This window comes from Panthera uncia, chromosome D2 (assembly GCF_023721935.1).
Source record: "Panthera uncia isolate 11264 chromosome D2, Puncia_PCG_1.0, whole genome shotgun sequence".
Lineage (NCBI taxonomy): Eukaryota > Metazoa > Chordata > Mammalia > Carnivora > Felidae > Panthera > Panthera uncia.
Window position 1 is genome coordinate 34426308 of NC_064818.1, and position 16293 is coordinate 34442600.

The 16293-nt window shown below is 46.3% G+C and overlaps 1 protein-coding gene across 9 annotated transcripts in view; it reads left to right on the top strand.

Moving 5' to 3' along the window:
- Positions 1-322: 322 nt before the first annotated feature.
- Positions 323-16293, top strand: part of LRMDA (leucine rich melanocyte differentiation associated) — a 576509-nt gene continuing 560538 nt past the window's right edge. For all 9 annotated transcript variants that reach the window (XR_007460915.1, XR_007460916.1, XR_007460914.1 and 6 more), the window contains exons 1-2: positions 323-969; positions 7272-7372. Coding sequence is in view for 4 of the 9 variants with exons in the window: in XM_049646252.1 (XP_049502209.1) it covers positions 664-969; positions 7272-7372 (407 nt within the window). In the remaining 5 variants the exon portion in view is untranslated. The remainder of the gene's footprint in view (positions 970-7271; positions 7373-16293) is intronic.

Sequence of the window (16293 nt, forward strand, 5' to 3'; positions counted from 1 at the left end):
CACCCAGCTTGATGGAAGAGGCCTGTTGAAGGAGGCAGTAATGACCACCTCTCATTTCCAGCTGAGGGAAAGGAGTGTGGTGGGGGGGGGGGGGGGGGGGGGGGGGGGGAGCGGCGGTGGAGGAATTTGACCGCAAGGGTGACTTGGAGCATCACAAATACTTTTTCCCTGTGAGGAGGGAGAGAATAAGAGAAACTTGAAATTAGGGGACATCATTGATTCGTCTTCCCTAGGGTTTATTACTGTAAGCTGGGGTGCTTTTAGCTGAGCCAGCACTTTATTTATAGGGAAATTCAATTCCCCCTTCCTCCCACTACAAATGGAAACTCCGCCCATTAGGTGTCCTTCCAACCTCTCAACTTCCCCCTTCCCCTGGAAGTTGGGGAGGGGAGTTCGGGCCAAGAGGCCCCTTCTTCCCACAGTTGAGGACCGTTATGTAATCTGGATTGTGAAATACAGGAAAGGCCCGTTCTCCATGCCCCGGGGCTAACTGCTCCGTGGGGGCCCCCCTCATGGGAAGCCCTCCCCCCAACAGCCCGCCCCCGACTAATGCAGTAGAGCTCTGGGCGTGGAGTTTTTGGGGATGCTATTCCTGTTTCCCTGGCCTCCCAGGGAGCTATGGGGTCCTAGGGCGCCCGGGGGCCGTGGGGAAGTCAAGGGGTCATGCCATTTCGTCTGAGCGCGCAGCGCTGGGCACCACCTGTTGCGGAGCGTGGCGGGGCGGGGTTGGGGGAACAAGGCTCACCTGTGCGAGGGCCAGGCCAAGGGCTAGTGCCCCGCGAGAAGCTGAACCCAGGTCCGGACACCCGCCCGCGCCTCGGGCTTCCGCCGGGTCAGCTGACTATTTATTGCGGAACTGCGCGCTGGGCTGTGCCGCTTGCTGCTGCCGCGCTCCGTGTTCTGTGCCTGCGCTCAGCGCCGCGCGTTTGCCCGGTCGCCATGGCCGGGCTCGTGGTCAGTGGAACTCAAGTAAGTTCGCCAGGGACGAGCCCTGCCGTCGCTTGGGGCAACGGGCTTGGGGAGGGAGTGCTGGGGCATGGGGCCACCCGAGGTTAGAATAAGGGCTCCTGGTCCAACCACAGGGGGCTGCGTCTGCAGTTGGGGACTCTTTCACGTGTCTAGGCCTGCCCTAGTTTGATGAGGACAGGTCCCATTTGGGGCTTGGCACACCCCCTGGTTGTGGGGGAAGCAAGGAAAGGTAGCCCAGGTCTCCTCCACCTCCTTCTGTCTCTAGTGCTCATTGCTGGGGCCAGCAGGGATGATTTCTCCATCAGTCAGAGAAGCTGGCAGTGCCCACAGCTGATGGTACTTTTTGGGGCTGATAAAAAGTGTTAATTTCTTTCATAATCAGAAGAAAATTACTTTGGCCAAAGAACACTTTAATGTAATCGTCTTCATACTAATGAAATTGTAAACTCTAAATTTCAGGTGTTTTTTGTTTTGTTTTTTTGAATGCACCCGGGATGGTGAAAGTACCCAGGGACCACCAAAGACGTGGAAATCATAATGTATTCGTGCAGGCGCCAGGTTTGGGGGCTCCCTTCCAAACTGCCTCCGGATCCTAAACATAGACCCCTTATTCAAGGCAGGTAGAAGGCTAAAGTTCTCCAGTTTTATTTCAGCACCTGATTTCTTTTTTTAGTTCTATATTATATAGTTGGCATTCCATGTTACATTAGTTTCAGGTGTACAACATAGTGATTCTACAATTCTGTACATTATACTTTGCTCACCACTAGTGTGGTTACCATCTGTCCCCATATGACCTTATTCCAGTATTATTAGCTATATTCCCTGTGCTGTACTTTTCATCCCTGTGACTTATTTTATAGTTGGCAGTTTGTATTTCTTAATCCCCTTCGCCTGTTTTTGCCGCTCCTCCTTCCCCTCTGGCAACAACCAGTTTTCTGTATTTGAGTCCAGTTTTGTTTTTTGTTTGTTTTTTAGATTCCACATGTAAGTGAAATCATTGTATTTGTCTTTCTCAGACTGACTTCGCTTAGCATAATACCCTGTAGGTCCATCCATGTCACAAATGGCAAGATCTCATTCAGCACCTGACTTTCTGTACAGGTGTCTGTGAGGAATGACAACATTCTTTTCAACTCTGGGTGACAGACACCTAGCCTCACTTGCTTTCAGCTCTGTAGTGAAGCCTCAGGTGTTCTTAGTCATTGCTGGAGGGATGCTGGGCCCAGGTGCCTTTTACCTTCTGGAAAAGCCAGGTCTGTCTTTTTTAACCTCTGATTAAGCCAGCCCTCTTCCCACCTTTCCTTGCACACCCTAGAGAAATAGTTCTGAGGTTTTGAAGCTCTCCCCTTGGATTGCCTAAGGCAGGTAGTGTCAGGCACAGTTAGATTTTGAGATTACTTTGGGCAGATGTTTTCCTCTTCTCAGAGTTTGGAAGTGAGAAGGCCAGTGAGGTACCAGCCTGTGGGAAAGGTTGAAAGCGGCGGGTCTTATTTATCAGGGAAAAGGGGCTTTTGGGAGTTAACATGCCTGCCTAGAGGGAGGAGCTGGAGGAGAAGGCCTCTTCCCGAGAATATCTCCCCCCACCTCCTCCCCCACTGCCCCACTGTAGGTCTCTGCATTTCAGACCCAGCGTTCTTTGGGTATAGCTTCTTCCAGCTTCATGGAGGACTTGACAGTAGGGCTAAGAACTTTCCTGTGCCTCCTTCTCTCTTCCCTCGTTTCCCTGACTTGATTTCTTTTCCCCCGTGCACCCCTTGCTTTTAGCCCACTCCAGACTGCTCAAAGGTAATCACTGGCCTGTGTGAGGCATTTTGGGCCCTAGGGGACTGTTCTAAACAGATGGAGCTGCCTGGTAAGGACCAGAGAAGGCAGGCTGGAAAAAATACTCCTGGGGTGTTAGTCCCCCTTGTCCTAAAACACCTAGGCCAGTGGATTTGAGTGGCAACCCTGGGGTTTAGGGTCTTAGCATTCTGCCCCTTCTAGTTGCTAATGACGGCCATAGCAAGATATAGTTCCTGAAATGTATGTCACATGGTACTTCTCAAAATTTGGTAGAGCCACCTTAAAGGGGGGTGGGGAACCTTCCCATGAACTCACTGTTGATAGTTTCTATTGCAGTGTTGCTTAGATACACAAACCTAAAACCAGATAGAACCTTTTCTAAGTTGATAGAGACCTATCCCCCAAATAGATGGTTTAAGTGCAAAGACATAAGAACACCATGATGCCACTAAAACAATTAAATGAGATGGATGATGCTGTTTTGCTGAAATGAGGTCTCCTCTGCTTTCAGCCCACTGTGGGCTCACTGCTGTTGCCCTGGGTTTTGGGAGTTGCACGGGCCTATAAATAGCCCTCCCTCCACTCCTCTCTGTAAAGTCTTTTGATTCAACACAAATCTGACCTCATTTGGCCTTCTCTTGGTTTGAATGCCTCATTTATGTCCACATTAAGTCTTCGATTGTCTTTTTCCACTAGTTTAAGATGAAGTAGGGGCATCGATAAAATTGTATATACAAATGCAAACTGGGAATTTGGGCACACGATTTCAGTGCCCAAGAGACCAGGGAATAACCAATCCCTTTCTTAGGGATATTGGTCCAATTCAACTATTTATCAAGTGGCCACTAGGTGCTGAGGACAGTGCTGTGTACTTTAAATATGTTATCTTCTCTCATTGCTATAAGTAAGTTGAGGATAATATGTGACTATTTCATGAGGATTGATTAGGTAACAGGTGGTAGGCATCTAATAAATGTAAGCTCCATTATTTACACTTCTGGATGCAGTTAGTGTTAGACTAGTTTACAGAGGAGGAAACAAACTCCCTGGGATTGTGACCCATCCAGGATAACACAGCTAGTAAGTAGCGGCACAGGGTCTGTTTCCACTCTGACAGTTGTCAGTACTGCAAATTTAAATTTGAGGATCTCCCACCCCTGACTGGGGTCAGGCATCATAAAATAAGTGTCTCTCAGTCTACTAAGAAACCTACCATCCACAGAAATGGCCAGACTGTCCTAACTGCAAGGAGAAACCTAGTCTCCTACAGTCTGGTAACTCCCGGTGGCTTCTGGTCGGAGGGCATGAGTATGTGTATGTGTGGGGGATTTTGCACAGACCTCTTCCTTTGCCTCTCTGGTATTCCTCCTTGTAGGGTTCTTGATAGGTTTTCATGTCCCTGGTAATGGTGTCCCTTTATTACCATTTCATGTAGGGTGGAAGTCTTGGGATACAGGTGCTATAAGATAGGCAGATGAAAAGTACAAAACTTTGTTCTTCAGTTGAGTCTAAATCAAAGTAATTGACTAAATGAAATGACCCTTGGTCTGGATGTGCTCTTGCTTCTGTGGCATTGGGGTCTATTAATCTCCATTTCCCTTCTCTTCTTCAAGAAACAAACTGTATTTGGTCTGGCTCTTCTGGCCTTGTTTCTTCCATTAGGTGGTCTGATGCTCCAAGAAGCTTCTTGACATCCTGAGACCTAAGGTCTTCAACTCGGAAGCACTTCTTAAACATGTTTGTCTTCTCATTGGGAGTGTTGGTTGCAGTGCCTGGCAGTGGCTGCTTGCTGCTTTAAGCCTTTTCCAGATGATTTGGACCCTTAAATGTGGTCAGCTTAACTCCCATCTCTAAATGCTCCAGTTTACTGTGTAGGGGTGGGGGGGCAGTGGTGGTGGTGCTGGGTCCAAGCATGCAGATGGCTTATCAAGTTGGTTTTCATACTACATTTTGGAGACTTGATCACTGTGGAACAAGTTGTGCATTAGTTTTCCTGGGATGTCATGTGAGAAAACAAGCTGATGAAAGTCTTGTTAGGCATGTAAGTGGTGTGCATGCTTCATGGTGATAGCTCTCCTTGGTGTTTGTGTTGCCTCTGAAAGGGAATCCTATAGAAGAAAAAGGGGGAGGGGCGCCTGGGTGGCTCGGTTGGTTAAGCGTCCGACTTTGGCTCAGGTCATGATCTCACGGTCCGTGGGTTCGAGCCCCGCGTCGGGCTCTGTGCTGACAGCTCAGAGCCTGGAGCCTGTTTCAGATTCTGTGTCTCCCTCTCTCTCTCTGCCCCTCCCCTGTTCATGCTCTGTCTCTCTCTGTCTCCAAAATAAATAAATGTTAAAAAAAAAAAAAAATTAAAAAAAAAGTTAAAAAAAAAAAGAAGAAAAAGGGGGAGCAAATATCCCCCTGTCTATGTTCTGACTCTGTTCTGGGGCTTTAGCCATGCTATCCTGAGGTAGTTTGCAACCTTTCAGCTAGGAAGTTGCGTTTTTGAAGCCCAAACCTGCTGATAGATGCACCACTAGCATTTATTGATGAAGAAAATCCATGCCCACACGTGGAGTTGTGTAAACTCCATGGCACCCAAATTGGAAGTACCTATTCCTGGTGCAGGACTTCCTCCAGGCTTTATCATTAAGAAGCTATATAACACTGGGCGTGGTGCTGAAGTCTCCCTTTCCTTGTAAAAAAACATGATGGGTTTTGAGAAACTGGGTCTCTACCATATTTAGGCCTTGGTGAGTCTATAAGGACAAAGCTCAGTTTCTACATCTAAATCTCCACTTCTATGCCACTTATACAGATTATTTAAGATCTTTGTGATATGAGATGGTAGTGCATGATGGGGTGAAAGGGATGGGTTTTCTGGTGAGTACCTCAGGCCTGCAGGGTCACTGCGGTGTTCTGATACAGAAACTGCTGCTGATCAAGTGGGTATCCTGAGGGAAATTGAAGTCCATAGGCTGACTGAGGCCTTATATCCCCAGTCTCTTCTTGCTGTATGATTTCCGTCTCTGCTTGGAAGCAGAACTTTGTTCCACAAGAAGTTCTGAGGAAAGACTTGTCCCCTGTAGAAAGGGGAGATTGCTAGATTGAACCTAGAGACCTTTATTTTTTAGCCTTTATCTTCTTGAGTCCAAATTATCTTATTGGAGTCAGCTGTTTTTCTGTCCTTTCTCCCCCACTTTCTCTTCTCCAGATACGAAGTCCCCAGGGGAGTGAACGCAAGATACTGTATTGCCAGCAGTTTGCCCCCATTGGATAGGATAGGGTTGAGGGAGGACTTGAGAAATTGGGGGTGTTAGGGTGCAGTATGATTTTTTTTTTTTTGTTTTTAATTAGGTCGAGTCCTAATGAAAGTGGTGTTTCTGTAGTTCTAGGATGGAATGCTAGTAATCCTCAATGTTCATCCTAATATCTAGAATTCGATGTGGCCACCATATTCCTATTCTCCATTAGGAAGCATAACCCCCTGGGGAATCTTACTCATTCCAAGACATTCTTACCTGTATGTATAGGAGGATATGCATTTGTAGGGAGAAAGGGTCAAGACTGTAGTCCGTGTGATAGGGTTGAATTTCTACCTCGTCATTGGAGGTAGGGAGCCCTTTAGGGAAGTCTCCTATATTTTGATCCATTAGCCAACTCTCACCCATGGGTTTGTTTTATGGGTTTTGGGATTAGTACACTGTGGTTGGATTGGCATCTACCTCTAAAAAGTGGGTTTCAAAAACCTAGTGGTTGGAGCAGTGAGCAAGCCCTCTGACCTTGCCACAATCAGAAGTTCTGGCATCAAATTGCAGTTCAGCTTCTTAATATTTGGGCACACACTAGGTGGTTGATGGTGATGATATAAGAGAAGGCCTAAGGGGAATTGCTCTGCAGCCCTATTGGGGTTGGTTGCAGAAGGATCCCTGGAGGAGAGAGGCTTGGAAGCTGTGGCCACTGTTGTCCTGTCACCTTCAAGTCAACTTTGTTCAGAGTGTGGGGGATATTTTATACACCGTGGTACAAGATGGGATTGGTGATCTGGGGAGGTTTTCTTGTCCAACCCTGTTTGTTCCAGCGCCCTGCAGATTGAATGCCGGTGAGTGCATCTGCTCTGTCTTTTATGAAGTAATGTGCATAACAGAGTATTTGAGGGAGGGGGGATGGGGAGGAGAGCCAGAGGGGCAGCTGTTGGAAAGGCCTCTGAGCAAGAAGCTGATTGCTGTGATTATATCAACGTGTTCTGATGTGGAAGCCTTTTTGGACACCTGAATCCAGCCAATTTTAGTTCAGTTTCTGTTGTGCTGGGATTAGTCTTCATCATGCTAAGTGTACCAGGAAAGGTGAGCTATTGGCAGAGTCCCTGAAGCCCCCAAAGCCGATTTGATCAGGAAAAGGACACAAATGTGGCCTTCTTGTGTGTGAGGGGCGTGTGTTTAAAGTTGCGGAAGCAATCTTGGGATCAATGACTCAGGGTTGGGAGCAGCTGGGCGATTTCCGTTTGCCACATTGTTTCTGTTCCATTTAATTTCCAGGTGTCCTACATAGGCCAGGACTGCAGAGAAATTCCAGAGCACCTCGGCAGGGACTGTGGACATTTTGCAAAAAGGCTTGATCTGAGTTTTAACCTTCTGAGGTATGTACCCTTCACAAGATACAGACCAGGCTGGTGGGCCCAGTCCCCTTGGTAACAGCCTGCAGGTAAAAGTTCCCATCCAGCTCTGCATAGGGTGTGGGGCTCTGAGGGAATCCAACCCCAAAAGTGTGACTATGCTTCAGATGATTCTTTGGTTAGCCTCTTTGTGCCACTGAAAAAGCTGTGTGTGGACATCCTCCACCTCACCTTAGGTCCTACAAGAGGACCGTCATTGTGTCCCTTTGTTCTTTTCCTTTCTCACTGATACCATGTAGACGAGTTAAAATACTCTTGGGGAAGGAATGGGATGGAATCAGAGCATTTTGGGGTGCCCCATCTCCCGAAGATTTGCCAAATCACAGGTAGGGTGTATATATGCGTGCTTCTTTTTTTCTTTTTAAATGAATTGGAACCTCAAATATTTGTGATTTCTCCCCGATGACATTCAATCCCAGATGGAATTACTACTCCCAGAGTAATTCAAACACTGATGGCATGGGACGGGGGAGGGGAACTCTAACAACTGCCTCAGTCTTGGCAAAAGCTAAGTGTGATCTTCTATATTATTCCATTGGAAAATGCAGATGGTTCCTTGATTTCTTCATAGAAGGTTACCACTTGGGACTGGTTTAGGGGCTTGGAAGAGAAGCTAGAGGAACTTGGAAAGCAGATATCAGGGAAATGAATAAATGAGCAGGGTTCAGGATGGTGGCTTTTCCTAATGAGCTGGTTCCATGCCGGATTTTTCTCATAAGTGTCCCCTTGAGAACTGTGCTGTCCTCTGAATGGAACAGACTGTTGTGGGGTGGAAGACGAGAGGGGACTCGGGCACTTTCATGCTTCCATGCTCTGGAGTCTTTCTCTCCCAGACTTTGAGTCCAGACACTTGGAATTGAGAATTTGAGAGAAGATGGACAAAACTCAGGTAATTAAGGCACCAGCGGGTTGAGGGGACTTTGAGCCAACAGAGCCTTTTGGGCTGGTACTCCCAGAGATGCACTGTCTTCAGGGAAGGGGCATCCAGGGTGTTAAGAAGAACGTGGACACTGTGTACATGCTCTCCCTGACTCCCAAAGGGTTTGTGTGCTTCTGGGAAGATGGGGAAACTGAAAAGTCACAAACTAACATGTAGTGATGAGAGGGTGCCAAAGAAAAAAAAACTGACTAAAGATATTTAAGGATGATTTTTGGTCCCAGTACCCAAGGAGAAAAAGTACACAGCCTGGACATGTGTGCACCTTAAAAAGTTCCCCATTGCAGACTCTGGGAAAGCATTTCTTTGGGCATTGGAGGGACTTCTTTCTGTGTGACTGGCTTCTAGAGGCTTGGGGTGTTGTGGCTCTGGCCACTGCCACCTTGCTGGTGGGAGCCTGGATGTGGGTTGGAGGAAGCTGTGCCCCACGAGGGAGCATGTCAGCAGGGACAGGTCATGGGACTGGGCTGTCAGGTCTAAGGAAACAGAGCTGTCTTTGTCAAACTTGGAGGCCCTGCCTTGCCTCCCTTTGGCAGAGAAGAGGCTGGACCCTGGGAGTGGTAGGTGTGTGTGTGTGTGTGTGTGTGTGTGTGTGTGTGTGTGTGGAGCAGGGTCAGCAGTGAGAAGGGGCTCTGAGGGTCTGGATCTATAAGGATTTGTAGGAAATGACCAGTCATAGAGGCAGGGTAATCCAGTGAGAGGAAGTTTGGTAAAAACGATTTGGAAGAAGGGGAGTTGTGAATTTGATTCTCCTTTGTTGAGAAAATTTCTGTTGAGGTGCTATCCCATTTGGTCAGGAGCCTATACTTGGCAGATGGTCAGTGCCATACTGGGTTATAACTGGATTGGGGCAGGGATGAGCAATGAGGGGTGAGGTCTGAGTTTCAGGAAGAGTTTATGTGAGGACTTGGTTAAGCTGGAGGGACTTAGAGACTAGAATAGAGAAAAGCAGTCCTGATTTAATGTGGAGGTGTTGGAGCTGGATCCTCTTTTCTTGTTTACACAAGGGCGGGTGGGTTAGGGGATGCGACACTACCTTCTCTTGGGTGTTGGAGGAAGATGTGAGCTTATTCAAGCACTGGTCTCTCTGTCTTCATCTGGATCAAAATAAAATATTTTAGATTCTTAATTTTTAAGTGTATTTATTAAGAGACGGACAGTCTAAACCGGGGGGGGGGCAGAAAGAGAACAAATGAACCCCAAGCAGACTCTGTGCTATTAGCATAGAGCCTGATGTGGGGCTTGAGCTCAGGAAACCATGAGATCATGACCTGATGTGAAACCACGAGTCAAAGGCTTAACCGACTGAGCTACCCAGGCACCCCAGATTCTTGACTAATTCTTAAAGTGGAGGAGGGGAGAGAAAAGGGGAAGGGAAAAAGAAAGATGATGATAAACTTCTAAATAGGTATATAACAGAGGACCCAAAGCCCACCAGGCTGTAGGGCTCATCATATCCAAATGAAATAACGTGAGTCCCCATCACATTCTGTAGAAAGTTTCTCCCTAGCCCTGCCTTGCTGTTTGCATGGGATCTGGGGAGCGTACTACCTGGTCAGTTTGCCCACACCTGGATTCACAATCACTCTCTGCTCTGTTGTCTGCTGTTTTACCTCTTGGCAGTCTATTCAAGATACTGCCCCCTCTCAAGACATTGCCTTCATTTCTCCCAAGCCCAACACAGCATTACTATGTGTAATATAGTAGTACTTTTACTACCAGTTCAAGGTATACTGGGGGGAGGTAGGTAGTATTGTAGCACATGGCAGGAGACAAGCTTGGGCTAGCATTGTTCCTGGAAAGCTTTTAGGTGCTCTGTTGCCAGAGTTTTTCCCTGGTTACAGCTCTCCTTCAGGTCAGGCTTCTTGCAGGTGACCAGGTGCCTATCCCAGCCTGTTTCTCACTTTTCCATGTCACTTACCCTCTTCCTAGAGCTGCCCTCGGAAATCCAAAATTCTTTTTGCTTTGTTATATACAGAAAAATTACTGTCCTGTTCTTTAAAGAACATCTCTGCAGGCTTCACTCCCACCCCCCATCCAGATAATCCTATTACAGTATTGCCTTAAACAGCAATAACCCTAATACAAATTTTGCTACACCATAGGTCCCCAAATCAGCTGTAGTCCGTTTGTATTTTAGGCTATAGTTTGTTTTTAGGCAAGGAATTCTATTCATTTTCTTAATAGTTAATGTAGGCATGTGGCATAGGGTTTAGAAGGAGCAAACATAAAAACGGGGGTGGGGGTGGTGGGGGTGGTGGTGGTGGAATTCTTCACATGTAGTTACTTTAGCCTCCCAGTTCTCCTCTGCCCTGCTGTTTTTGATTTGGTCCCAGGGTTGTGGAATCTAGCCCTGTGCTGGGTGTGGAGCCTGCTTGAGATTCTCTGCTTCTTCCTCTGCCCCTCTCCCCCTGGCTTGTGTTCTTTCTCTAAAACAGAATAAAATAAAAACATGGTCAGTATAGGCATGTTAAACTCAGGTATGAGGAAATGCTCTTTCTTTCAAATCCCTGATAATCTTAGGACTGGAAATCACCATTGCTGATGTTTTATTGTCTTCCAATCTTATTTATTTTTTTAGAGAGATTTTTGAACTTTTTCTTTTTTTTTATTTTATTTTTTTTCAATATATGAAGTTTATTGTCAAATTGGTTTCCATACAACACCCAGTGCTCATCCTGAAAGGTGCCCTCCTCAATACCCATCACCCTCCCCTCCCTCCCACCCCCCATCAACCCTCAGTTTGTTCTCAGTTTTTAAGAGTCTCTTATGCTTTTGTCTTTCAATCTTATAATGCCAAATGTTTAAAAATGTTGGTGGTGTTTACCTTGTGTTGGAAGCATTTTCCTATCAATACTGCATTACAGTTTTTAAAGGCTTATTTCTTAGTGTTGGATGTTTAGATTGTTTCCAGATTCTTACTGTTAAAAATATCTCTATTCTTGTAGCACTCATGAATAGGTCTCTGACTAATTTCTTGGGACAAACTCCTAGAGACAGAATTGTCAGAGGGCTTTGACAAAGATGTCAGATTGCCCTTGAGAGGTTATACCAATTTCTGCTATGAAGACTATTTGAATACCTATTATCCCAAACTTTTCCTTGAGCTTGTTGTTGAGGTTTTCAGATTGTATTTTTAGATCAATAAGGAGATCCTATGCTTTAGTCAGTGCTGGTTCCTTGATCTGCTCAAGGCAAAGATCTCTTGTTAATGAGTTGCTTCAGGTTTAGTTTCCCCTTTTCCCTGATGGGGAAAGGCTTGAGTTATCTCTGGTACTCATCCCACTCCCTGCAAGGGCCCTGAAGTAGTTTGAGTGGGTTGCTCGCTGAGCTTGTTGAACACAGTGGGCAGAGCAGGGCTTGCATGGCAAATGGTGATAAATACACCTATGTCATTCTGGTAATAAAATTGAGGGGGTTTAATTGATGTATGGCAACAGGAATCTTAGGTTTTAAAAATTGTTTGTACTTGTGTCTTATTTAGCATCACTCTGATAAATGCACTCAATGGGAGAATTGCTTAGGAGAAAATGTCTCAGGTGGGAGATTGCTTGTTGCTTCCCTGACTTTGACCAGGATAAAAGTGAAAGATTGGGGAGTTGGGGAAGCCAAGTACCGAAATGGTGGCTCTGTGCTCCCCATCTCCACCAAGGCAGTGAGGTGGACTCTCCACAGCACACTGTGAGGGATTCGAGGACAGGCACACAACCGTTTCTGTGTCTGTTATGAACTGCTAGATTAAACTAGATCTGGTAACTTGATGCTAAATTGGGAAAATGGGCAGTGGAAATTAAAAAGAACCAACGCTTTGTGGTTCCACCACCCTGGCTTGAAATCCTCCTCTCGAATTACTCACCAGTTGTTTAACTGCCCTTAGGCTAATTGCAAAAATCCTGAGTGTGTAACTGTGTAAAGTGCCTAACAAATTACCCGGCACATAGTAGGTCTTCAATAAGCATAGCTACAATTAGAACTAAAACGTGTTGGTGGGGAGGCTGAAAGCCTAGGCTTAACCCTCCACAGGGCCATCTCACTCTGTTGTAGTCATTGGGATTATTATTTAAAAAAAAAATTTTTTTTAACATTTATTCATTTTTGAAAGGCAGTGCGAATGGGGAGGGGCGGAAAGAGGGAGACACAGAAACAGCTCAGAGCCTGGAGCCTGCTTCTATCAGCACAGAGCCCGATGCGGGGCTCAAACTCACAGAGTGCGAGATCATGACCTGAGCCGAAGTCGGCCACTTAACCGACTGAGCCACCCAGGAGCGTCATAATTGGGATTCTTAATGGACATTCAGGATTTCTTCTCCTTTAGTACATGGTATGTTTACACATCTCTGCATCCTTTGGTGTGACCAATGGGCAGAAATGCGAAAAGCTAGTGTGCAGTTTGTCAATTATTCCCCTACCTGCTGTAATCAGTCTTAGGTTCTGACTGTAAATGAGCAAAACCCTTTGCCGATCCATGTTGGACACAAACTTTAAATGAGAACTAAATCTGTTTGAGTTTAGGGTATTTCTGGGGTGCCTGGGTGGCTCAGTTGGTTAATCCTCTGACTTTGGCTCAGCTCGTGATCTCCTAGTTTCGTGAGTTCAAGCCCTGCATTGGGCTCTGTGCTAACAGCTTGGAACCTGCTTCAGATTCTGTCTCCCTCTCTGCCCCTCCCCTGCTTGTGTTCTCTCTCTCTTAAAAAATAAACATTAAAAAAAGTTCAGGGTTTTTCTTGTTTGTCTCTTCAGAGAGAGAGAGAGAGAGAGAGAGAGAGAGAGAGAGAGAGAGAGACACTGCGCACGTGAACGGGGGAGGGTCAGAGAGAGGGAGGGGCAGAATCCAAAGCAGTCTCCAGGCTCTGAGCTGTCAGCACAGAGCCGACATGGGGCTTGAACTCATGAGCCGTGAGATCATGACCTGAACTGAAGTTGAACACTTAACTGACTGAGCCACCCAGGCGCCCCTAGGGTGTTAGTTGATGCAGTGTAACCTAGCCTATCCTAACCAGTATGCTTAAGTTCTCCAGCTGTCCTGGACATCTCCTAGCTTCAACCCAGTCCTCTCCTATGTATTTTTCATCTTTGCCAGCCAGGAGCATCCCTTTGTTCATATCAGGTGGGAATGGGTAAAAGCTAATTCCCCACTCAGGCTCTCAGGAGAACAGTTCAAAGGGTATGCTCTGTTGGCATGGATCTTTATCAAATCTTTTCTTTGCAGTCAGGGACCTTGTTCATACTTGTTTTTTTAAAACCCAAATGTAGTGGTCTTGCTTGGAGAGTATGCCGATAGTGAAGTGAAGGTAGCAACAGAGTTGTCAGGAAACCTTGAGGGGAAGAGATGATGGTAGAAGAGATAGACTTTAGAAAGCTACGCTGTTACTGAATTTTCCAAATAGTTGTAGGTCAGTGATGAATTCCAATGAGGCATGGGTCTTTGCATGTTGGAATAAGTGTTGTTTATAAGCTGGGCAACGTGGTGAAAAGCATCTTTTTTTCTACCAAGAGAATCGGTGGCCATTCTCATGTCTCCAGCTACCAATAGAACATAAAACCAAAAGGTGAAGTGCAGAATGACTTGGCAGGTAATGATTAACGTCCCAGTAGCAAGACTTTAATTTCCTGTATTTACACTTTCTCAAGTGACCTCCATGACAGTAGCACCACCAAAAACAGCTTAAAGGGAGGAGGGAAGATCCCTGAGAGAGCAAGTTTCAGGCCCCTGTGAGTGAGGTTTAAATGACACCACCCTCTTCCTCCTCCAAGAATGTCCTGACTTGCTGGATTTTTAGCCTTTGGCCAGAGAAAATGGGTTTTGAGCCACTGTGGGTAAGACTGGGCTGGGAAAGTGGTGGGAGGTTGGAGAGAGTGGTCTAAGGGGCCATAATGAGGTTCAGCTTTTTCATAGGTGATGGCCCCTCTAACTTACAGTATGATTATGAAAGCACTTCCTAAAAGAGTGTCCCCATATTTCCTACTGTGTTTGCCTCTTGGATAAGAAGTTTCTAGATTTTCTAGTACTGCCTTCTTATTTCTCTTGTCATCCATTTTACTCCATCAGAATCTTGGGTTTAATTCTCCTTTCTTCATAAAGTTTCTCTCCCTGAGCTCTTTTTTTTTTTTTTTTTAATGAATTTTTTTCTTTTATTTTTGACAAAGCATGAGCAGGGGAGGGTCAGAGAGGGAGACACAGAATCCGAAGCAGGCTCTAGGCTCCAAGCTGTCAGCACAGAGCCCAATGCAGGGCTCGAACTCATGAAACTGAGATCAAGACCTGAGCCGAAGTCCGATGCTCAGCCGACTGAGCACCCAGGTGCCCCTCTCCCTGAGCTTTTTGAACTTGGGCCTCACTGCTCTACCTTCTCCCTTGGCCCTTCTCTCTATCCTGAGGACATCACTGTGCATGTGGACAAGGCTGCCTTCCATGTTGTCAGGGTGGCAGTTGGAAGCAGTGGTGATTTGGGGGAAGAGGGTGGAGATTAGCAAGCTTAACCCTTTCAGACTCTGTGGTTGAGAACTTGAAGAGCCAGTGAGTACAAAGTTCTGTCACAATGATGGAAGTAGGGGCTCTACAAGCATTTAGCCAGTGAAGCCAGAGATGTTTTGCAGGACCTAGGACTGCTTTGGACGAAGAGTACTTCTTCCCTTATGCCAACTATGCTTTGTTGAGAAAGACCTCAGTCCTGTCCCAGATGGGCTGCAGAGTGGCCCTCTTGAGCCTCACAATACAGTAGCCTTGCAAATAAGTACTGAGAGGTAGCTGGCTTCATTCTCCAAAGGAGTCCAGGGACAAGTGTCAAACAAGTGACATGAGTTGTGTTTATTAACTTATTAATAACCAGTATTACTACATGCCACAGCTGAGCAGGACACTTAAAGTGTTATCTATCTCATTCAGTCTTTGCAAAGTGTTTTACAGTGTGACTGTTAATACCCACATTTTACAGATGAAGCAACTGAGACCCAGATGGGGAAGAAATGGGCCCCAGACTACCCCTGTTAATAAATGGGAGAACAGGGATTAAATGGCTTCCAGGCGGTTGACTTTAGCTTTACAGTTACTCCAAACTGCTTCTTAAGGTGGAACTTGTTGCTTTTTTGGGTGTGAGAAGATGGGTGGCTGTTTCCAAGCCTATATTTCCTTGCAGAGGGAGAAGGTTTATTTTTCCTCTTGAAAATCCTGAGTAGCCTGTAGAAGCCACCATCATGGGGTCACAGTGGATCCTCCAGTTTGGAGACCCTTGTAGGCTTCGAGTTCTGTCTGTTGTATTTTCTCTCCTGTTTCCCAAAACCCTGATTTGGAAACTTTTGGGTTTGCAAGACCTTGTGAGACCTGGGCTGGCTTAAAGGTGGGGACTTCCCAGGGAACTCACTTTCTTACTGCCCTCTGAGCTGTGAGATCTGGCTCAGATGCAGGTCACGGTCATGGGGAAAAGTGGCTTAGCAATTGCTGTGTCTCAGATTGTTCTATGTCCCAGCCTTGGTGTGGGGACCCTGCGACCTATTACTGCATGTGTGAGTTTTGAGTCTGGAGAGAGAAAAAGGGTGTGTGTGTGTGTGTGTGTGTGTGTGTGTGTGTGTGTGTGTACTTGCACATGTATTGACTTGCATACACACACCCACCATCTGAAAACCCTCTTTCTTCCGGTCTCCTCAGGGACTGCAGTGGTGGGGATTTCAGCTGTGGTCTGCTCCTTGATGATGAAAGTGGAGTGATAATGCTTTTTGCTTGGTGTCTGTGTTTAATTGCAGGGCTATAATAACTACAAATTCTCCCTGGCCAAGACTTTTCTAATAAAAGGTCTCTTCTCTCCCAGCTGCTTTCCCTTTCCTTTCACACCCCCACCCCCATCACCGCCACAGCACAAGGTCACTTAGGGCTTTAAATGAGGGAAAGAGACATGTTCGGGTTTTGTGTGTGTGTGTGTGTGTGTGTGTGTGTGTGTGTGTGTGTGTGTGT